This window comes from Erigeron canadensis, chromosome 4, assembly GCF_010389155.1.
Source record: "Erigeron canadensis isolate Cc75 chromosome 4, C_canadensis_v1, whole genome shotgun sequence".
Taxonomy (NCBI): domain Eukaryota; kingdom Viridiplantae; phylum Streptophyta; class Magnoliopsida; order Asterales; family Asteraceae; genus Erigeron; species Erigeron canadensis.
Genome location: NC_057764.1, coordinates 24223315 through 24249184, shown reverse-complemented (window position 1 = coordinate 24249184; position 25870 = coordinate 24223315). Strand labels below are relative to the sequence as shown.

At 31.4% G+C, this 25870-nt stretch overlaps 2 protein-coding genes across 4 annotated transcripts; both read right to left on the bottom strand.

Moving 5' to 3' along the window:
* Positions 1–113: 113 nt before the first annotated feature.
* LOC122595463 (ELMO domain-containing protein C-like) lies at positions 114–6269 on the bottom strand. 3 transcript variants are annotated; one of them, XM_043767827.1, is made up of 10 exons: positions 5845–5937; positions 5606–5695; positions 4423–4532; positions 3858–3926; positions 3291–3406; positions 3160–3214; positions 2774–2894; positions 2005–2052; positions 1434–1528; positions 114–622 (listed from the first exon to the last, which is right to left on the bottom strand). In XM_043767827.1, the coding sequence occupies exons 2-10, from the start codon at positions 5628–5630 to the stop codon at positions 521–523; spliced, it is 741 nt and encodes a 246-aa protein (XP_043623762.1). In that variant the 5' UTR covers positions 5631–5695; positions 5845–5937; the 3' UTR covers positions 114–520. The 3 variants fall into 3 exon arrangements, with proteins under 3 accessions (XP_043623762.1, XP_043623761.1, XP_043623763.1); XM_043767826.1 differs by lacking the exon at positions 5606–5695 and having other exon boundaries at positions 5845–6269; XM_043767828.1 differs by lacking the exons at positions 5606–5695; positions 5845–5937 and adding an exon at positions 4655–4685.
* Positions 6270–13788: 7519 nt separating this feature from the next.
* Positions 13789–16417, bottom strand: LOC122597206 (flavanone 3-dioxygenase 3-like). Its single transcript, XM_043769830.1, has 3 exons — positions 16172–16417; positions 15509–15756; positions 13789–14368 (listed from the first exon to the last, which is right to left on the bottom strand). The coding sequence occupies exons 1-3, from the start codon at positions 16415–16417 to the stop codon at positions 13789–13791; spliced, it is 1074 nt and encodes a 357-aa protein (XP_043625765.1).
* Between the last annotated feature and the right edge of the window lie 9453 nt (positions 16418–25870).

Sequence of the window (25870 nt, the reverse complement as noted above, 5' to 3'; positions counted from 1 at the left end):
CCGTCTACTATACCAGATTACCAGTATATAACCTTCTGAAGTGTATTATAGAGTTTCAATATATACTCACCAAAGTATTTTTAAATCAACCCAAACTGACCCAAAGGATAAAATCACCGATATCAACTCATACTCAACACATTAATTTGACCACCTCTAAGAGATTAACTATAAACATGACAAGGAGATCCAAGAACAGATCAGCATTTTTATGTAAAGTTTTGAGCAATGCCAACCCATTAGACACAGTAAGGCTGATACAACAATTCTTTCAGGTTCTACCCGTTTACATCACCTTCACCACGATTAGGAACTAGTGGAAATTCTTGAAATCTCTTGGAGCCCATATCAAGCTATTAGTAGTAAATCTTTAATGCAGTGTCATGCACCATATTGATGTTAATATTATGCTTAAACATCCACTGTAAAACTGTCCACTTGCTAGTGTCACTCTGATCATGGACTGTTCAAATCTTGGTACCTTGCCAGCTAATAATTTTTGAAGTAAACAAACGAATGGTTATCGAGTAAGGAGTGCGTAAGAGGGCAGCTCTTCAAGATGTGTTATGTTTTCTTCCAAAAGTTCCTTTTCCAGCTGATGTCGTGTTGATTTCATCACTGCCTGTATCAAAGAACAAAAGAAGATAGCTGTCACACAACTAGGAGAAGTAAGATAAATAACATAGGCTGCAGATAATACCCTTCACTCCCTCGGTAGTCGGTACCATGACTACAACCTTTTCAAGATATAATCCGTTTACTTTGAACAGGTTGATTTTGGTTAAGTTTCATTTCCAACTCTAATAGGTCAAAAACTCACAAATGAAAAATAGCCACAATGAAAACTGGTTGAAAGTCGGGCATTATGAACTTTTTAATACGTATAATCAAAACTAAATAATAATATGTCAACGGTATAGTTTTGGTAAACCTATATAACGCATTATATAATATATATATATATATATATACACATATGTAATGAAAATTAAACATGGATATAAAAAGGTTTCAGGCCTCGATTGAGACACGTTACTCATTTTAACACATTGCCCAATCAGCCCAACACACCTATTTGCCGCCTCCATTTATGCAATATGCAAGGAAAAACTATATCATAATTTTCATCTCCAACCCTCAGAGACTTGGGAGCCTTGGTCTACCAACCCTCTAAATAAATAAAGACATGATCAGCTATAGCATACTAAAGAGTAAAGATGTTTCAACGCCTAATGCTTTCATTAAATTTGTGTCCCTTCTAACTAAAGTTACATGTCATTGAGCCTTTCAGATATAACACAATTGTAAAGAAACCAGAAAGTCGATGAGTTCAGGTCCTTTAATCTTAAGGAAATGATAGAGAGAAAGTGAAAACTTAAGAACAATCAGAAGAGGTTAACTTATGAAGATCAATATATAAAGTAAGTACATACATTGAAATCCATGTAAGATGCATGCATGGCAAGCCACTGATGATCCATTAGCTTGAAGGCGATGCAATACAAGAGATCAAATGCGGACTCGTTATCTGTGCAATAAATATGGATACACAGATAAGAATTAAAATATAAAATAGATAGTTAATTAGCTCCAAGCAAAGCCATTGTAACAAAATATAATCAAAATTACACCATTCCTGTAGCTTCAAAATGATCAGATTTAGGACTAGAAACTAGAATTTCTTACGCTTGGTTTCTGCTTAGTATTAAAGCATCAACCAAAGGTGGGAATGCATTAAGAAGTTTTAAAACAGGTTTACCCTCCTTTCTAGCCCTGCTTCAGTGTAACCATAAACCGGCCAATTCATGAGTGATTGGGTTGAAATGAACACATCTATGTAAGTCAGATGACACATACAAAGCGGCCATTGACCCAATGGTCAGAAGTGTTGAGTGTTGACGACAAGTCTCTTAGAAATAATAGTGTACCTTTGACAGTTTAGAAGTACAATAACGGAAGGAAATCTAGTGTTATAAGAGAATTAAAACAAACGAAAGTACATACCTGAAAGATACTTCAAGAAGGTCGCTCCAACCAAAGACCGTGGTTTTGCTGCACAGAAAACAATTTTATGAACTTTAAACAAGTGTCTTTTTGGAATAATTTTGCAAGTTGTTAATCATTTAGCAACTAGCATTCAAGCTTTACTGAAATATATATGGTATAACAACACAATCTGTAATTCAGGATCTTTTTCTCAAATTCCTGACACAGAAACTGCTTGTAATGGAGACATCAGAATTTACAAAGTGCACAAGTTCATCGGTATGTGGCCATAGAGGTGGCAAATTCGACACATTTACTAGTAAAAGGGTCGATTAGGTTGCCGTATCTTTGATGGGTCAAATGGGTAAAATATAATGTTAGATGAAGAATACATGGGCCTCTTTTAGTGGGAGACGATAAAGAGAAATAGAGACTTGAAAAAGAACCAAGTTAATACATTTTTCAGCCACTGTACTTGTTATTTAATTGCAAAACAATCAACAGACTGTGAAAATGCTTATAAATAAATTAAAAAACACCAATTTTTTTGCAATTTCTTGCGTTTTGAGGAGCAGGTTGATAAAGAACAATTTTGCAATGAAGTGACAGGTTCGATTCAGCAATTTTCTTGTATTTTTTGGTTTTCACTAGTACAATAGTGGACTGAATGAAATGACACAATGGTTGAAAATCTAATCCACTCTGAAAGAAACATGATTAGATTTAATAAAGCAGATGAAATATATTTTATCAAAATCAATAGCTGAACATTCTACATTAATCAAACCTGCTTCAAGGTCCAGCATCTGAATAAGCATGAATGTGATATTGACACCAGCTACAGCAAAAGGATATTCCCACATGGACCGGTCACCTTCCTGCTTACGAAGAAGATCTTGGAATGATTTCTGCATAGAATGTAACAATTGAACACCAGGTGGTGTAAAAGAAATAAATCAACTCTTTCAAAAGTGACAACCAGAAACAGAATATGCCTAGCAAGAATTATATACAACAGAGGAATTTGTTCCAATATCTTTATCTAAACAGAACTAATCACTATAGTTCTATAGTTTACATAAAAGATTAATACTTGATTCCAAATGGATACAGACAAAATTAATTAATACAAGTAATCAAAAGCTATAAGATGTATTGCAACAAGAGACATACCGGGTAGTTTCTTGCAAAGTACAATAAGTTCTCCAGTGAGATAAACCCACCACCCCTATATTGGAACTCGAGGAGGTTAGAGTATATAACAATATTGGTAAATCTAAAACAAGAGGGACTGTATTTCTTACCGAAAATCTGTGGATGGATCTTTTCCTTGCCATCCCATTTCCTTCCACTGCTCTGAAATTAGACCATAAAGCTCCTCTTCAGGAAAGGAAGCTTTCCACAATGACCTCAGTGCTTCCTAGAGTAAAAATAAAATAGGAAAAGGATGAGAGACCAACCCTCCATTATCTAAACAACCAATTTCTTTTTCTGTCAACATTCAAAGTAAGACAAACACTAATTGTATTAGAAGAGGCAAAATGAGAGAATTGGGGTAACTAGTCAAAATGGCAATCCTTTTACAAGGGTCAACTAAAACAAATACAAACCTAGATAGAAAAGAAACTTAACTGAAGATACCCAGAAAATAAGTAAATGGAAACTGCCAACTTTAATTGATACATACAATCAAGAATGTGTGTTTATTCTATATATGCCTAGTAATAAATCACCCCAAAGATGTGCCTAAAAAGGCATTAGAGACACGGCATAAAGAAAAATAAAATGAATTAAGCATGTGTCATTACTTTTATTGTCTTCAAATCATGGATAATGTATGACGTATGAGCATTTAACTGACATATACGTACCTGGTGTTCTGGAACAGAACTATCATAGGCAATATCTAATCTGTTTTGCAGTTTCTGTAAACAATCCTCCTGTTGGTTTCAAAAAAGAAGAATCAGAATCAAAGATCAATTACAGAAAACATTCTTTATATATAACAACGAACCATATGAAACTTAAACCCCAAATGGTTACTTTCTGTGTATTAGGCTTACCTATATCACATATTATCCCTTGTCTGGAAATAAATACAGTTATATTCTAACTTAACATAAAGCCACAATGAAACACAACACATGAAATCAATAGAAGGCACATGAAAGCCTTCCGCATCAACCATTGACATTCTCAGCAATAATAAGTGTAATGCGGAAACTAAAATACCAATAATAAGCACCATCGACAGAACAATGATGCTTATGGAACCAATAACATCTACGAGCATGACATTATGGTCATACTTATTGTATTTATGGAAGATCTGACACTAAAATTTATAATGCACTACAAAATAGACTTTAGAGGTATATATGTCATAAATAGATCGAATGTTACTAATTTACTATAGCTATTGGTCTAAAACAAGACCTGGGCAGGGGTCAAATCAAATGACGGGCGAGAATCATCTTCTCTACTCTGAGCACAAACACATGAAAGGCCTCTGCCAAGCCATGCTGCTGATCCTGCTACAACCTCGGCTGTAGTAAAAGAGAAACAATTCCCAAAGCAAGTGAGTTTTTAAGACACCAGAAAAGTTAAGGGGTTTGAAATATAATATGGTACATATATCATTAAAAAAAAATTTTAAAAATAAACTAACAAATAACAAGTATCATTTTCACTCGATTGTCAAAATTCAAACATGGTATCAATTACTACAGGCAACTACAATCAAAGCTCAGGTCCTATAATGTAAACAGCAGCTGTTTCTCAACCATCCAGAAACATAAAAGTCATAAACTAATTAAAATGAAGTGTTGATAAAGCAACATAATCATCAATGCTTTTTCATAATTTAGGTGAACAATAATTATTCGCTGACATATAGAGTATGTCAAGGACTCAGAAGTCAGAAGTATCAATGTGCTTGACATAATTTAGTAGGCCAACACCACACAGTAACTCAGGATGGAAAAGGGTCTACCAAAACCAATACACACATATATAGTACCACCATACTTACCAAAATAAACGAACATCTAGTATTAACAACTTAGACAAAACACAACATTGAATATCAAATAAAAGCTAATCCAGAAAAGAATCAATCACCTACTGCCTACATGACACATTCAACATTATTAGACATGGTAGTCTAAATAAACAAATAGAACGAAAATAATCAAATCATCTCCCGTAATAGATTTGAATCCAGCTTTAAACGTATCCATTCTTATAAAGTTCTAGTAATTAACAAAATGAAATAAGTTTAACTAGTAACTAAGAGTCATTTAGCTTTAGACGTGTAGACTCAATATCGTATATGCACATTTCTAACTGTAAGAGCCCTGAATTACGTACATTTGTATTTCTATATATCGCCATTATTATAAAATCTTCTGTTTCTTTTATTTTTTATCCTTTTGTTCACTAAAGAGAAATATATTTAATTGAACTTCGTTTTTCCTAACCGAATCCCCCTAACTCCACATGAAATCAACAAAATATCCTAACTAAGCTTATAAAACTGTAAAAAACTCATTACCTAGAAAATGAAAAATATATAATATAAAAAATATAGTAATTATTTTCATCCAAACACAAAACTCACCACAAAATTCAATGCAAGTAATCATCTACTCCTAAAAATTTCAATCTGAGACAGATAGATAGATCCAATACTTCTAGTATAATTTAACTCCTGAACATATACATAAATATAATCAAAATCATAAACAATAATTACTAGCATAATTCCACCATAAAATCAACAAAAAAAAAAAAAAATATATATATATATATATAGAGAGAATTATAGATATATAGATACAGAAATAGATATAGATATACCTGAACTAGTTTGACAAGTAGTAGTAGTAGTATTACTTCTATCAATCCCTTGCGAAATCCTTCTAACCGCCACAAACGATCCGCCACTACCTCTATCATCCATTCCGAATACACACACTAACTTCACACACTGATTACACACAGTAATTCATCTTCAATTTCAGCATAACCAGCAGCGAGTAAATCGGAAGCCTACGAAATGAGCGATTAAGCGAAAAAATGATATCAAAAACGGTTAAATAACGTAGTGTGAATAACAGCTAGGGTTTTAGAAGATCTAAAATGATAGTGATATGGAAATGGTTATGAATTTGAATGAATTTTGATTGATTTTATTGTGTGAATGTATATATATGAAGATATAGAGAGAGGAAGAGAGAATTCGGTATTGTTGTTTATTGCATTTGTTTTCTCTCTCTATATCTATATGTGTATGTATCTGTATATATATGGGTATATTTTCTTTCTAAAAATATATATGCGTGCTGAATGCTGCTGATGGATGCAGAAAGAGAGTGAGTATATGCGTGTGTTGTCGCTTTTGCTTTTGAAAGTGGGAAGAACACGGATATTGGCCAGGGTGTTTTATACAAAGCTTATTATTATTTCATTTTTTCTAAAATAAATTTTATTTTTTTTAACATCTCTAAAATGATTTAACTTAACTTTTTTTAACATTCAAATGATCAGAACGTGTTTATCCCATATATTGTCACATACGTCTTTCAGGCAGTATGTCATTTAAATTTTCAGTGAACCAAAACCTTTAACTAAACCATCCGAAAGTACGAAATTTAATTGGAGTAAACCCTACTCTCTCAACCTTAAACCAAAGTCACCCAAGAAACAAGGCATCATTGAAGGACTTGGGAGACCTTTGCCAGGATTCAAACTCAGGTATTACCCGAGTCCCAAAGCATTTGCAAAGGATGTCAACCACTACACTAGCAAGTGGAAGATGATTTAACCTAGTATTTCATTATTTAAATACTTGTTAAAATACAAATATGAATCAAAATAAGGACTAAACTTTTTCAAAATTGTCGAATCACAGTTAGATCCTTAGTATTTTTAAATAACTGAGTTAAATAAAATAAATATCGTTAATAAAATAAAATAATTTCTAATGATACTTTTAAAGTCGTCATTAACATACATAAAAAAACATGTATCTTTAATATTAAAAGTTCATCTTCTGAATTTTATGATAAAAACAACTAATTTATTTACATTAATAATAACGGTTATCATCAGTAAAACCCATAAAATAATTTTTTAAGATAGCCCTAAATATGTATCTAAACTTCTTGCAAATAAGTCACCTTACTTCTAAACTGAGACAACTTTTAACAAATTTGCCCCATAAAAAAGAAGCATGCAATCATTAAACTAAATCACATGATAATGTTTAAAAATAAGGACCACGATTTAGCATGATGGAACAGTATCCAGCTTAGCTTTTTGCCCCTCTCTTACCTTCTAAATTCTAATCTATTTTTAAAAGGTTTCAAAGTTAACTTCAAAATAGTGATGAAAACTATCTTTTAGACAGTTTATATGAACAAATAAATAATTCACTCTATTTGTTTCAAAATGAGAGAAAATATGGTTAACAGTTGTTTTTTTGAAACGGAAATATTATACTCTATGAGCAAATGAAACGGTTTATGTGGTTCAATCAAGTTTAGTAACATTCCATTTGCTTGACTTAATGACTTGTTCTTATGTTCAGTATGACTGTACGAGCTTTGGTTGTTCGCCAAACTTCTATTTCTTAGAAAAGTTCAATTAAGGTTAAAACACTAGCTAGTGCCGTATGTGATTGACGATTTGACGGTTGATACAATTACACGATGTTATTAATTGGTCATAGTCAACAATTTCTTGATTTGTTTAATTGTTTGGTATTTTATTTGTAGCGTAGATTGAGTCTAACTAAAACATCATTTATAAATATTGAAAAGAACCAACGATAACTTGTTAATTACTTTTACATTCACTCTATTTTTTCCCCAAGGTTTTTCGTCGTGCTCCAATTAAAAGGACTTCCATGTATCATGTCATTTAAAACATTTTTCAAGGATTTAAGTACTTAAGTCGAGTAGAAAAAAAATTCTTTAATTTGGTCTCCTTCGTGTATCATGCCATTCAAAAAAATTCTTAAATTTGTCATTTCTTGTTGCGATTTGCAGGTTTCTTGTTGCGATTTGCCGTTTCTTGTTGCGATTTTGGTTTTTTTTTTTTTTTTTTGCCTATGTTGTGATAATCTGAAAAAACTTGACTATTTTGGTAAAATCATAACGAAAATTGTCTATTGTCACGATTTTCTCTATTATATATGTCATCTAGAGATTATTTACTCATCTCTATATTCTCAAATGGACTTGATATCCCATGAACATAAAAGCTCACAAAAAATTTGGAGATCATGAATCAACGCAAAAACTATAATATCCAATCAATATGAAAGTTCACAAACATTTGGAGATCATGAATGCAACTTTATCGGGGCTTATCATTGGTGAATTGGGATTAAAAGAAACACAAAGCACCATGTTATCTTTCTTTTTGAGATTGTGAACTGGATCATACATCAAATTTGAGGAATAAATTTTATTAATTTTAGGCAAGTTATATACTATTAGTTAGTAAATGTCTTCAAAAGCAAGTTATACTGTTATAAGGTATAATAACGGAGTCAAGATTTAGTTTTATGGTGGACTAAAATGATAGATGAAAACCCGGACTTATTCACCATCATTTGACCCGTTCCTTTTTACCCAAGGGTTTTTTCCCCACATTGTCATCTAAAAGAGCTTTAATTTGGATCAACTCGATATGCTCAAGTAACATAGATTCAGCTCAAACGATTCGAGTGATAAAACATCATCGATCGTTCTGTGGAACCTGTAAGAGCATTAAGCATGATTGCTATTGATTTCGGGTTTCCAAAACACGATTGAATAATAATGAGATGATGATTCAGCTGTAACGTTATGCACGAATCTGATGAGGAAGACACACACGAATTTAAGGAGGGTATAATGTTTGATTTGTGATTCTTCATTAACCTTAAATTTGGATTAATGACTCTTTATTTATAATGAAAGTATTTATACATTCAACCTCTCTGGTGTTTAATGTATGTAGCATTAGTCCTCATAGTTCCAATCATCTAATGAGAAACCCTATAGTATGTCTTTAAGAGTAAATACGGCCATTATATAATTACTAGACATAGGAATTTCAGTTATCGTCAATTATCATATCATGAATGATAGATGATCAGTGACGGTCACACTAACGTGGTTCCAACACCTTTTACACGAATGGTGTATGATTTCACAATCATAGTCTTTAAGCAATTCCACTCATCTACGTTGTCTTACATTCATATTTTTCTGAGTGAAGACGTACATATTGCAAGCTTTTAGGATCTGTAACAATGTGCACTTAGTGTTATAAAGATAATGTCTCCACAACTTCAAAGCAAAGACCATAACAGCGAGCTCTATATTATGAGTAGGATTATTATACTCACTAGGCTTCAACTGACGTGAAGCATAACTGATGACCTTGTCATGTTACATAAGAAGACAACCCGAACCCGAAGTGAATGCACACCAAATCATAAGTGTCTTAGGGTAAGGCTAGAATGGGAAATTCACGACTTTGGGTATGGCTAGAATAGGAGCTTCACGAATACCAAGCGATCCCAAACCACCACTATGACTTTTTAACATCAAATACATCATTTTAATAGTCCATTGATGCAATGAAGTCATCAATCATCCCTTAAATTAGGGATGAGTATGGGTCGGTTTGGATCGGTTTTTGCCTAAAACCGAAACCCGAACCGATCTATTCGGTTTTTAGAAAATCAAAACTGTTGGATTTTTTTTGTTTGGTTTGATTTGTCGTTTTCTGATTCGGTTTAGGATTTTGTTTCAGTTTTTTTATAAATTTTTTTTTTACGTTTTTTTGTTTATAATGTTATAAATTTAACTTTCAATTGTTAAGAAAAAAAATATGATAGACAAAATAAAGTATAGAGATGTTTTTTATTAACTAATTATATTTTATAAGTGTTATCTTGGTATAACTTTTATAAAACGAATTGATTTGATTTTTTATACGTTTTCATTTGGAACATACAATTTATATACATTTGTATACTAAAAAGAAAAAAAAGTTTAAATATATTAATATATTTACAAATTATAAGTAATAAACATAAATGTAGTATGATATAAATATAACGTAAATTGAAATATATATGGTTCGGTTTTTTATTGGTTTTTTGGTATATGAAATCAAAACCCAAACTGATCCGTTCGATTTTTAGAAAACGAAAAACAAACCAATGGGTTTTGTTCGGTTTTTTTGTTCGGGTTGGCTTTTTCGATTTTTGGTTTTCTGGTTCGGTTTTTGCTCAACCCTACCTTAAATGATTTGCAACACAACAATTAACATTTAAGGTCATTGAATCGATGATAACGATTGATTTCAACAACAAACAATTATCTTATGACCTAGACTAGATTTGAAAAGATGCAAAGGATTAAAAGGACATGAAATCAATGAAATAATATCTCAGATACTCGGAGATTACAATAAGGATGCAAAAGCTTGATTAAGGAGACACAAAACACAACGATTCAGAAGTTTTTCGCAAGAGATTTGATATGGGGCAAACTGCAAAAGGTGGCGGTTAGGGCTTAGAAACCGAAAATAATATTGTGATTAGGCCTAATGACCCCTTAACCCGTTGAAGCAACTTTCTAAAATTCACACTTAGCTTGGACCTCCAGTCTAAAACATCACATTTAAGACTTAAACTCTATCGGAAATATTGTGCGACAAATCAAGCATGTTTACCCATTAAATCACATCATAACACATTAAGGCATTTAACACCTTTCACATATGACACATCAATGACAAATACACATTAAATCGTTTAGATACTTAACAGAAATAAATCATTGACTTAATGATTCAAGTCGATCGTTCAACGAAAAGTTTAAGATGTCACACTAATTTCTTTTTATTTGTTTGTTTATCATCATTTTTGTTTGACAGAATTTTTAAAAAGGAAAGGGGAGAGGTTGACACCCGGCACTTTCATTTTTTTTTTTTTTAAGTTTAAGAACTTTGCTTTATTAAAGAGAAAGATAATGATTTTTAGCAAATTTTAAAATTTATATTTTCATTTGTTAGAATGACAAACTAGTTTATTCCAGCTTTTAAATTACATAAATATTTGGACTGTAACCCAAAACTCTAGTAAAATGCTTCTAATAATTCACCTTAAAAATGTAAAAAGTAAGACTTGAGTCCTGATAGGTTGCAAAGTCAAAGATTTTATCAATGAATCACTAACCCCATTGGTTTAAGCATACAATTATAATCATAATTATTATTATTAATTTATAACAATCATTTTTTGTTAGAACTTCGCAGGATTTATAAGGATTTATAAAAAACAATTAGTGGAAAGCCGATGTACTATATAGGCCCCATGCCTCATATATTATTATTATTATTATTATTATTATTATTATTATTATTATTATTATTATTATTGTTTAATGAAAAGAAAATTATACTCGTATATATATATATATATATATATATATTCTCTCTTTCCCATTTAAATTGTCCAAATTTGACTTGTTAAGTTTTTTATTTTCAACTTTGACCGTAAATATATTTGTTTGTAATTTATAACAGTTGCTATAAAATATATGAATGGACCGAGTTTTAAATATATTTTTCATTGATATTAATTTCATCAACTAATATATAACAAAAACATTTAAAGTCAATGGTTTAAAGAAAAAGACTTGAAAAGTCAAAATAAAAAATATAAAATAAGAACGAAGGAGTACTAAGAAGCAACATGATATGAACATGATTCTATGCATGATGTACAACTCTTTAGTTATTAACTTTTTGCCACTTTTACCACTTAAAGTTTATATGTTTTACTTTTGTTTTTTGTTTTATGTTTTTAATTTTTTACCTTCTAAAGTTTCTATCTTTTGAGTTTTGCTTTCCAACAAAGTTTTCGTTTTCATTTTTTTTTCACCGAACTTTTGGGTTCTTATGTTTCTGTCGAATAACTTTGACACACTACAACAAATATGTCATTTTTAATATTCACACTTGTTTTTCCATACTTTCAAAAAGTGTGAAAAACTTTTGTTAATTTAATCACATTTAAAAGTGTATACAAATAATTTACATTTCAAATTGTGAAGAAAAATATAAAAAATCACAATATTTACACATTTATACATGTGTAAAAGAGAAGTTCACTCTTTCAAGTGTGTAAAAATATATCAATTGTTCATACTTAAGAGTATGAAAGTTAATTTGTACGAGTAACACTTATTTTCTTCACACATGGAGGGTGTGAAGAAATCATGTGTTACAAAATGGGTTTTCACACTTTTAAATGTGAAAATATTTAACAATTGTTTACACTTTTAAGTGTTAATATTTTGTTTACACATTTATAAGTGCAAAAAAATTATAACCATTGACATTTATTCACACATTTAAATGTAATTTTTTTTTACACATTTTTATATGTAATTAAATTCATAAATTTTTTCATATTTTTTATAACCAAGTGTGAACAAATGAATTTTTTTTTAGTGACACTTTACGGTTTTATCACTAAACATCTAATTTCTTTATCTTTTGCTATTTAATTATATAACGGCTTTATCGTTAAACATTTGATTTTGATTGCTTTTGCTTATTTCATTATTTTTCGCGGGTACAATAACTAGTGAAAAACTAGAAACAAAAGCAAAGTATCCTCACATTTCATGTTTCATGAATCATAAACCGAGGACAGATTTCTTTTTTGTATTTTAGTCACTGCCTCAATCTGTCATTTCTATTTTCCACTTGTCAGGCTTTAACCACCCTTCCAGAGCGTCGACATATATAGTAGTACAAATATAAAAAGAGTATAAAATAGCTAGGATGTGTGATCACCAAAGGAAACAATTGCATTGTGCCTTGTGAGTCAAGGAGTCCAGCTCTACTTGGCGATTCATATAGATGGAGAGGTAGCTAGGTCCATTTTACTTGTCTTCTTTTTAATTCATTCATTACATTTTTCATTTGTCTTATTTGTAATTTTCTTTTATACTCTATATTAAAGATTATAACCTTGTTACATACTACTATTATGAGAAATTAGTCCGTTATCTTATATATAAAATGTAACAATTACCTCCTATAAATCAAATACCTACATCACTCAACGTCGTCATCATCACCAACAACCACCGCCACTACTATCAGTCGCCGCCATCACCACCGATCACCGCAACCATCGCATCGATGTCGCATTGCACGAGTAGTGCATGTACTATTTAAATATATATATATATGGAGTAAATGAACTTTTAATATCCATCATGATTACGAAATTACTGGTTGATTTTCACAAATTACACATTTAGTCCACATTTTTGCCCCATCAACGGTTTTGATCCATAGAAATCCAGATTGAAGAATGAATGTTCATCAGCAGTTTTTGTACGTATTAATTAATTGCAGTTTTTGTCCGTCTACTAAAATTGCATGTTAATTTTTTTTAGTTAGAGTATATGGTTTGTTCAGGGTCACCATCGAAGTAAAATATACTGAATGCTAGCTCTCTTTGTACTATTGTATATATATATATGTATCAAGTAAACAACATACTCGTAAGTAGATCATATCAATCACATCGATCGATCAGGTAATTAATTCATGAAAAATAAACAAATTAGATAGATTCGATACATAAGCTAGGTAGAATCAACATTATTCTAATTAAGCTATGAATTTAAGCAGAAAATCTCTGATGATCGATGAGGCGCGTTTTTCCTTGATCATATATTGCATATATTTGTGCTAAACGTTCGTATCGATCCACACCTACCGCGGGATTTTCAAGGTGTCAATGTATTTAGTACCTCCAAGAGAATTAGCAGATATGTGATCAAGAAACTCACCAAAGCTACCTTCTTTGTAAGCAATGGGATGTTGACTGTTGACTAAATCAAGTATGGGTCCCACCTTTTTCTGAATGGGCAAACTATGAATGCTTGCAATAGACAAGCGAGTCCGCTCCATGTTAACAGTTGCTCTATGAATCAAACTTTTGTATTTACCGTTGCTCATTATTTCAGTTTGATCCCCTAGTAAAACTACTAATCCTCCTTGGATAGATGAAACTGGATGCCATGTACCAGTCATGACGTCCATGAATTCTAGTCCTGGTTCGGTTCGGTTTAGGATGGTCATGGTTCCGAAATCGGTGTGTGCTTGCATTCCTAATGCAAGATCTGGTTCTGGACAAGATGGGTAGTAGTTTAGAACCATGAGTTGAGAGCCTTGTTTGATGTCATCATCTAAGTAATCAGCATTTTTTACTCCAGCTAGGCTTTCTATAACACCTCTCATTAGTTGCGTTTGCAATAGGTGAACAGCCTTTGCATAGCTTCCTAGTTTTTGTCTGCAGAATCAATTAACCCTGTTTTAGTAAAGCATCATATCACTTTGATAATAACAATATATATACATATACGTATATATACAAGATAAGAATGTGTTTGACTATTTTTGTTATTGTAATCACCTCTATATATACTTATAAAATGTAAAGCCAAAATAGCATTTTCAACGTTTAACATTCAACAATTCATCAAACTACATTATAATACTTTCCGACACCACCACCAATAACCATCACCACCCCGTCACTACCGCCACTACCACCAATCGCCTCCATCACCACTGGTGCCCCTCACCACCACCATTATAATACTTTCCGACACCACCACCAATAACCATCACCACCCCGTCACTACCGCCACTACCACCAATCGCCTCCATCACCACTGGTGCCCCTCACCACCACCACCGCCGTCACCATTAAATCGCCACCATCGCCACCAAATCTACCACCACCATTGCCACCACGATCCATCAGCACCACCACCGCCACCCCATTACACTATCGCATTGCGCAGGTACCGTTCTAATATATATATACTCGTTATATAAATAATATGCATGTATATGTATTTCTAGAACTTACTAGGACTAATTAGAATTGACTAGATATTTAGTTAAATATAAATTATTTAAAAAATCTAGATAGTTATTTTTTGAACAACAGTACATTGGTATCATTGACAGGTCAATATCCGATTGTGTTATAGTTTACTCTCATGGGAGGAAACCCAACATCAAATCCAAATATATTATGACATGTAAGACTTTAATCCTATTAAAATCACATACATATATAATATTATGTATTAATATTAACTCACTTCAACTACTTGATTAGACTAAATATCATTGGTAAATATCTAGATAGTTTGTATGGACTCCAAGTCCACCGACATATATATCATGCCTATAAATAGCTAGCTAGGCAAGCTTAATTGTAAAGCCAATGATGTAACAACAAAAAGAGTTCAAATAAAATAGAAGTTGAAAATCTCATTGGCTAAACTTGAGTCAACGTACTTGACCAAATTTTATTTGATAATCAATTTTATTAATGATAATTTAACATAAATAATAATTAAAATCTATAACAATCTTATTCTAACAATAATTATATTACGAGTAGTATTATATATACCTATAACCCGGAGGGTTCAAAGGCCACGTATGGCTCCATTCCGAAATTGGATTTGCATAGTGCTTTAGGAAGTCTCTCCAGCAGAAGACGTTATCACGAACATGATTCATACTAGTACCATATCTAACTGGATCGTGAACATTTCCAGAAGCAAATTTCATCTTCTCTTCGCTTGGCAACTGAAAAAACTCTTTGCTTATGGCTAGAGCATCTTCCATCACCGAAATTGGCATCCCATGGTTTATCACCTAATTAATTACATACAAAATTTACCCAAAAAAATTACATACAAAATGACACAAACTTTGTTATTTATTCAGGCATGCATGCAACATATACATATTTACGTAAATTAAATACAGTAGTATTTTTCATCAGCTGATTATTTATTTCAATTCCTTGATCATCGATTTGGAAATAAACGTATCTACGTATACACAAAAAAAAATATTTTATCTTCTATATATATATATATATAAGGTAATTGGTGAGAGAACCCTCTGATTTCATATATCATTTGGTACCCACTAATCGCCCAATCAGACTAGTGCTCAGGTGGATTTCAACCATTTAATAATCCATATATATATATATCTCAACAAGTTAGATGTAATAACTCGTGCAGAAATTAAAAAAACACTAAATTAAAAATGATTAACAAACCTGAAAAATCCCAAGTTTATCGCAAGCTGAACGAATCTCGTTGATGGTTTGAGACCTAGTTAAGGGATCATTCAACAAAGATAGATCAATCACAGGGATAATGGTGGTTGAAGAAGAAGAAGAAGAGAAATCATTATTATTGATATTTGGTCTTTGTAGTGGAGGGAGAATGTATCGTTGAGGTATGTTTTTGCCACCTTCAAGTTGCATGGCACTAGTAAAACAGGACTTCGTGTCTTTTTCCATTTTACTCGACCGATCGATTAGATTACTAATTTTATTTTCTTTTAACTTGGAATAATGGTACGTGTCTATTTATAGGCTAGCTAATTCATTTAGCAGTTAAATATACATATATATATCTGTTGATGATTATCTTCAATTCTTTCACATATACAATTGGTCAGGTGGCAGAGACCACTTTGTAAATGAATACGTGACGGGTTGATCATCACCTGCTAATCTGCTATAGAGTTAATTAAACCATATATATATTGACTTAATTTAATTTACTCGTATTACTTAGTTCTGAAATTTTCAGAATAAGTTTTAATTAAATTACTATTGCCTTCGTCCCATTATTAGAAGTGTCGTATTTTGAATTTTCAACATCTTTCTTTCTCAGTTTTATTGTAAATACGTTTGTTTGTTTTATAGAAAATTTAATGAAAATTATACAAATTGATTGAGTTTTATATATATATATGTTTTTGTTGGTATAATATTTTTATCAAGTGTTATATAATTAACACAATAAAAATTATTTATAATCAAAGTTAAAAAATATATACTATGAAAATTTAAAATAAGACACTTATAATGGGACGAAAGAAGTAGTATATAAATCAAAGGTTACTTAATACAAATAACTTTTTTTACAAACTAGAAAGAAATAGTTTAAATAAAATATAAACATTCATTCTTTTGATTATAAATTTATTATGGATATATAAAATTATTAAGGGTTTATTGAACGGAACCGTTGTTTTATGGTTTTGTTATCGGCTAATACCATGCATCATATATCCGTAAGAAATGAATGCCTATAAATCATCTAATGACAATGATCCAACATGCGAAAATCGATGATCCAACCTAGGACATATTGTAAAAGCCCACGTCACATATATATGGGCCTCAAACGTTAGTAGTGGTGGAAATACCAATGACAAAATGAATTTATAGACCAGTCTATGAGCTAAATAAGAAAATATAATAAAGGTTTTTGTTATTGTTCAAGTTGAGATCTTCAATTAAGGGAAGTGATTTATCAAGGACGGAGTTAGAACTTTTTTTGCGAGGGGGCAAATTTAAAAGTCTCTTATTATATTTATAGAGTCATCTTTGAGGGAAAAAAAATTTTTAAACAAAAATTAACTCTCATCGGAGAATTAGAAAAAATGGACCCTTAAAATAATTTCGTCTGGGTGCCAGTTATGATAACATCTATCTTTAACTTGAACATTGGTCTTTGCAATTTTAGAGCATGTGATAAATTTTGATACAATTACCCAAACAAGTAAAACACTTTCTTCAACTTCTCTTTTTCAACTTCGTTAAAAATCAAAATAACTGAAGATTTTTACTTTACCAATAGAAGATTGTATCTCAAAACTAATGCTTCCAACATAAGTAACACATTTCCAAAGAAAAGACTAATGACAACGATGGTGACATTTGTATGTATAATGTATTTTCTGTTTATTATTATTATTTAGGAACAAAACTACAAATATACCTCTAAAAAATTACATTGTACCAAAATTGGAATGGAGGCAGTTACCCACACTGCCCCCATTGTAGAGCCGTCCCTGGTGATGACAACTTTTTGATCCCGTAATTACATCCGTCATATTTTCTATTTTTAACACTCTCTCTTAAGTTGAATAGTGGGATCACTAAAATTCAACTTGTTTAGACATTTTTTTTAATATGACACTTCCTACTGCCTTGGTTAATATGCTTGTAAGTTGATCTTCATATTTGACTCACGACAACTTAATTATTGTGTCTTCAAGCTTTTCTTTGATGAAATGATGATCAATCTCTACATGTTTGGTTCTTTTATGTTGTATTGGATTCTTTGAAATTTGAAGTTGTTTCATTGTAATCAGATACTTTCTTTGAGGGCAAATCCTAATTCTGTCACAAGTTTCCCTAGCCATAATGTTTCTGCTAAGCCTTTGGATACACCTTTAAATTCAGCTTCTGCACTCGACATAGAAACAACCTTTTGCTTTTTACTCTTCCATGTAACAAGGTTTCCTCCAACCATAGAAAAGTATCATGAGGTCGATCTCCAGTTTCCTTTGTTTGCAGTCCAATCAACATCTGTATATATCTGAATATTAAGATGACCATTTGCTTTAAACAAAACCCCATGAACAATAGTTCCTTTGAGATATCTGATAATTCTTAGAAATGCATCCATGTGTTCTTTTTGAGGTTGATGCATGAACTGACTTACTAATCCAATGACATATGCGATATTTGGATGAGTATGAGCAAGATAAATCAGCTTTCCCACCATCCGTTGGTACCAGTTTTTATCAGTAAGTTTACCATCTAACTTCATAAACAATTTCTGATTGATAACCATGGGTGTATCTGCCAATTTACAATCAGTCATTCATGTTTCTGCCAAAAAATCCAGTATATACTTTTTCTAACAAATAAACATTCCTTACTGTGATCTCAACACCTCATTCGAATATGGTACAGTAGTTTCTAGTGTAACATCCAAAGAAGAATTACTTACCTTGGACATCAGGTTTGGACTCATATTTTCTATGGCATTGTGTTGTTGTTCTAGAGAGAACTGCTCTGAAGATGACTGTTCTTCTGGAGACGCATCGGGATGATTGAATGAATTTGTATTCATTTGTGATGATATTACAATTTTAAATTCAAGAATTTATAGACCACTCTATGAACTAAATAAGGAAACATAATAAAGGTTTTTCTTCCTGTCCAAGTTGAGATCTTCAATTAAGGGTAGTGATGACCAACTTTCTAATCCCGTGATTACATCAGTAGTTTTTTCTATTTCTAACAACCAAATGATTTATACTCAATATTTTGGTTATACCATTTATATACATATATAATAATGGGTTTTCTGTTTGAAAAGGGAGGTTCGTGAACAAGAAAGGAGAAAGGAAAAGACGTGATTTTTTTTGTCATCGAGAAGGAAAAGCCTAGCCTACAAAAGACTACACCAAAAAAACAAGAAACAGAGGCTATGTAAGATATGAATGCAAAGCCCACATGCGTATTACATTGAGAAGAATTAACGAAATTTTTCCGGAAGAATGGCAAGTTACTAAGTTTGTTGCGGAGCACAAACATGTTTTGTTGTCTACTCAAGAGATTCGATTTTTTTCCATCTTACCGTAATATTACATTAGAAGATGAGAAACATATACTTTTATTAAAAGAAGCAGGTTTGTCCGTTAGACAAATTATGCGGGTGATGGAGCTTGAAAGGTATGTGAGACATGGTGAGCTTTCTTTTCTTAATAAGGATGTCTATAACCTTTTTACCAAAATTTTAGACTACAATCACAGAATGATGCAAGAGAGCTTTTGGAGTATTGTAAAAATGCTAAAACTGAAAACCTTAACTTCCAATATGTATTTACAGTAGATAGTGAGAATAAGCTAGAGCATATTTTTTGGTGTCATGCTCACTGTTTTGAATTGTACCAAAACTATGGAGATTTGGTGATATTTGATATTACATATAAAATGAATTCATATGACATGACATTTTTTATGCATAATCCCATTTTCCTAACCTGGTGTACTTTTGTTATCATATAACTTGCTTGGTGTACTTTTGTTATCATATAACTTGCTGAACTAATTTTTGTTGTCATAAACTAAAAAGGCCTACATTAGTTTTGGAGTTATTTTGGAAGCAATCAAAAAGTACTCAATTTATACATATAGAACAAAAGTCGACGTCAATTTACATATGGATGCATGGATTTTTTTAAGTGACAGCAAATTATCAATGAATTGGGATAGTTTTATAGGGAACTATAGATATTTAATTAGTAGACGGGAAAAATTAGGAAGGAATAATATAAGGCTAGATATGGTAGAAAGAAAAAGATTAATATAATTAATATGAATTGTTAGTTTCAATAAGAAGATTCATATAATAAATGCATTTTAGGTGTGCCCTTAGGGCATAAGTTAGAAAATCGTTATAATAAATCATTTAGATAAATTATAAATGTCACTACCCATATCAAAAGTGTCCATTAAAGATTTATTGTGACATAAATGATGTTTGTGAGAAGAATATATATTATTATGGGTGATGAGATGGATGATATTCATTTTTGAGTCTTTGTGGGCATGAATGGAAGTAGATGACAAAAATTGGTTGTGATAAAGAGAGGATTATGTGGTTGTTTACAAATGCAAGAGTAAATTGCGTTTGGGATTTCAATGCTTCTATTTAGAAAATTTGTATTAATTAAACTCCCAACTATAAATATGACGTCCCTGACTGTATATTTATAGCCCATCTGCAAACATAAGCGAATCCAAAGGGTTAGAAGCGGAGGAGACCGACCTTAATAACTTGCAACTGAGCAATATAATCTTTATATATTTTATACATGTTCTTGTCCCACATAAAAGAAAGAACCTGATGTGCTAAATCGAGTTCAAAAATTATAAACTAGAATCACCTAAAACTCACTACTACACACTATCGGGCAGTGGCCCCGACCGTTTGCAATATAGTTAAGAGGTAAGACCGTGTTCGTTCTCGGGGATTGGTTTTAACTAGTTGTTTGGTAAAATGGTTTGGAAAAAAGGGTGTTGCTTCAATTCTCACTTGACAAATAAATTAAAAGAAATTGAAAAGACAATTTGCATAATAGTAAGGAAAACTTCAGACAATAATAATAAAGATCATCCACCTTGAATTCACTAGACTTCAAACATGATTGCATTCAATTAAGAACAAATTCATTTGAGTTGAAAAGATAATCGTAAAAGGATTAAGGTGCTCACGCGGTACCATCAACCTTAAAAAAATTACCCGATCACCTAAATTGCTAGTGAAATTACCGGAGCCGGTACCACCAATGCCTAGACAACCTTACCAACATTTAGTTTGTTTAACTATCGAATTAACAATTGTATTTATGTGAGAATAACGTTGTACCACCAATAGTTATAAAACACGTTGACAACATATTCCTTTCATTAAAATGATATTCACTATCATACCCTGAACTAGTAATAATTGCTTATAGACAAATAACCATTTGAAAATCACATATGCATTCAACTATTACCACTAACGAAGAACACATATGTCACCAATATCAAAATAATATATATAAAGGAATTAAAATCATCAAGATCCCGACACAATGATAATTGAAATCAACTCTTTGAATTAAAAATATAGCAATCACATCATTCGTCTAGTTTCATCAAGGTGGATGATTAAACGTTTAGCCACTCATGGTCATTTCGAAATAATAATTAAAATAAAAGAAAAACATAATGTACCAATCGTTTGAGAAATTGAAATTGCAAGACAATAAAAGTAGATACGATCTAGATGGGTGCTCATGAATCTTCAATGAATCGGAGGAAAAAATTCTTGCTTTGATCCTTGAAATAACCCTTTGTAGAGCAGCTCATAGAAAGAATTTATACTCCTCCAAATCTGATGCAAAAACTGATCCAGACCCTTTCTGTCCGTGCTCTCACTGTGGCGCAGTGAGCCATGCATACCCTCACTGCGGCGCAGTGAGGATCCACGTCCTATTTTGTCCTTCAGGCGACTGCGGCGCAGTGAAGCACCATCACTCCCCACTGCGACGCAGTCCAAATCCACGGATAAATCCTTCTTTTTTCTGATGACCACTGCGGCGCAGTGGGCACATGTCCCCCTCCACTGCGTCGCAATCTAGTAACTCTGATCGAAATCACCATTTTCCAACTTGTAAGCCACAAATCCCATCATCTCTTCCACTTCAAACAACTCTCGATATCATGAATCACTATCTTGACCAAAAATAATCCGAAAATGTGCCAAATGAATACGTAACCTGTTTAGAGCCTGAGAACACTAACAAACACCATAAACTCGCCAAATGCACATAAAATTGACTTAAAAACACTTAATAAAATGGTCAATAATGATGTGAGCGATAGATATAAATTGGTCATTTCCACCCGGGATTTTTAAATAGCCATAACCTATTACTACTTTGTACACATCTATATGTGCGAACCATTCAATCAAAAATTACATATAATAAAGTGTGTAAAAATAGCTAACTTGTTATGGTGGGTGGTAAAGACGTTGACTTCTTTTAGAAAAAATCAAGGTTCTAATGCTAGCAATGATGTATTATGAAATAACTAGCTAATCAACCCGGGTTTAACCCGGGAAGCTTAATTAAAAATTTAAAACCAAAAAATATATAGAAATATGTATTTAATTTGTTGTCAATACATTATAATTTGATACAGAGATAGCAACATATTTTTAAAGATAAACATTAATACATAAAACCGATTAGGGTGATGAAAAATTAAAAAGTAACTATCATAAATTAATAGTAGATATGAAACTAAAGTTAAAGAGTTAGGATATTATCTTTCATATTAATTAAAAATAATTAAGGTTAAAAAAATAATATGAAAAAAAAAAAGAAATGGCATATTGCCTAATATAAAAAATAGTTTTTAAAATAAAAGAAAATCTAAGAAAATCTATTATGTCATCATATATTTTTAAAAATAGTTTAGAAAAAAATAATGGCATGCCACATAGGTAAAAAGTTTCTAGAGACAATATTCTTTTATTTATATAAGAGATTTATAGATTAGTTTAAATATAAGATTTACCAAAAAACAAACACTAACATAACCACCCACAAAGTGATCTAACAATTTCAATAATGCCACTAACTCAAACGCTTCAACAGTTCAACCCTTACCAAACAACATATATGGTGGATTGACTCACTTTAAAAAAACTCTTTCCCACAGTATTAAATAGTTAAATTTCTCGATTCAACTAGATACGACTATACATATATTCACTTTTAAATCTTCTCAAAGATCGATGACATACTACATTTAAGGACACAACTAACAATATACAATCTAGATTTTATTGAGAAGTTTAAATGTTATAAGTGACGACATATTTCTAATTCGTATAAAAAAGGAGTAATATAGGACCAGAAATAATGTTATTATCACAACTTTTTGACTATCACTACAAATAATGTTGTATTTATCCAAACTTTCTGTTAATGTGAACAAATTAAAAATTTTGTTACGTTTTTATGTGTGTAAAAATATGTAGAATTAACTAAAAGTCTGTAAAAATATATCCACACTAAAAAGTGTGTAGATCTAAAAGTTCACACTTTTTATTTAGTGGGGGCAAATGGGGTGTTACAAATAATTATAAAAGTCTACACTAAAAAGTATGAACTTTTAATTCTACACACTTTTTAGTATGGAAAAATTTCTACACACTTTTAGTTCTACATATTTTTACACACATAAAAGCGTGACAAAATTTTTAATTTGTTCACACTAACTAAAAATGTAGACAAATGGAACCCAAAGATTGTACCCGGCCTAAGTCGAAATAATCAAAGTAAATGTATTTGCCTTCAACTTAATTATAGTGAAACCAATGACTAAATTGTCGTTAATTAGCCAGCGATAACTTGATGATAAAATCTTAGAGAATGTTGGCACGTATATTTGTTTATTAATAGGAAACAACAAGAAATTTTATTTTCTTTGTGAACAAATGTGTGTCATCTCTTTGGCGGTCGTTGTTACCAATACAAACCTTTCATCTTCTACCAATGTCACATCAAAATTTTTAATGACATATTGACCAGCTTAATAAAATAATATCCTGCCTAACATTGTCAAAAAAGAAAAAATAAAGGAAAGGATTGTTGAATAGTTAAATGAAAAACTAGATACATGATACATGCATTGTATTTTGAGTATATATATATATATATATAAGGATGAGAATATAAGGCTGTTGGGTATCTAAGCTTAGGTGTTGAGCATTTACATATTGTTTTTTTTAATCCATAAAAATCATGGGGGTCCATGCATTTATTCATTAAAAAAATAATAATAAAATATTAGTATGTGATGGGTTCCATACTCAAGCTTAGGTGCCGGACAACCTTATATTTCCTTTTCTCATATATATATATATATATATATATATAGGGTAAAGTTATTTTGAGAACTTTTTTTTTTGCGAGAACCTTTGAGAACTTTTCAAATCAAGTCCAATCGATTATTGTTCTTTATATGAAAATTATTTTTTGATTGTTTTCTGAATTACTTATGTGTAATTCTAAAGTTTATAATTGTGTGGAGACATGGATTATCATCCGTTATACAATTATGTGGAGATTTGGATTCTTGATCACATGTGCACGAATATTGCTATGATTACATGTGATCGACTTGCATATATATGATCATAGCAATATTCGTGCACATGTGATCAAGAATCAAAGAGGTAAAAACATTGAATATAGTCTTTAAGTTTTGATTTAACCATTGGATCATTTTATGGTGTCAATGCATGGTACCTATCTTAATTAGTTTGTATTAATTGTAAAAAACTAGTACGTACCGTACTACTCGATCCACACATGGATTTCAACGCAAAGGGATCGAATCTGCTATATATATATATATATTAGATGTTATATAATATTAAGTCGACGCATGTACAAACGAAATAATATGATCAATATCTTAATTAGACATATATATATATATATATATATACTCTCCCAAGTAATGCATGCATGCATGTTGCCAATATATTCCTTTTTCAGTGCATGTATATCTTATAAATCTAGTGCATGTATTGTAAATATATGCATGATGCAGTATTATGTATATATACAGAAAAGTATCGTATGTAAATGCACCTTACATATGATGTTAAAATTTGACTCCGTATTAAGCTAGTTAGCTAAAATTCAATGAATTGTCAGCGACCAGTTGATCAACTTATTGCTTTACAAAAAAAATACTAACTAATCTCTACTTTCTAGATATATACTTCCAAAATTTACACCTGCTAAATAGATATATAATGTAAGAATTAATAGAGACAAGTAAATGGACCCACCTCTACGTCTATATGAATCGCCAAGCAGTGTTGGACTCCTTGACTCACAAGTCACAGATGCAATTAATTGTTTACTTTGAGGGATGACACATCCTATTTTATAATTGTATTTAGTTCATGTAGGATGTGCTGGCGGAAGTCATTGAAGCCCGACAAGTAGACGATAAAACTAACGGATGGAGGAAGTGGTTTAAGAATATGAAAGTACGTTGTCACCTGTTATACATTTTTAAATTCTGTGGGTAGTTTGCTTTTGAGTTTTTCTTTAGCATTCTATTTAATAAACAAGAACAAGTAGACGTGCGTCGCGGCGGTGAGATGGTGGAGTAATAGGTCATAGAGTGTGATAGGTCATAGAGTGTGATAGTCAAATGCTTTAGCCGTACGGGCTAAGCCCTTAGATTTAAAAGTTCGTCAAAAGTATATCGAATGACATCTTTAATGAAAGAGTATGAATTTTTAAGAACACCCATACAATTTTTATAATTTTTCGATGTACGGTTTTTGAGATAAAAGATTTT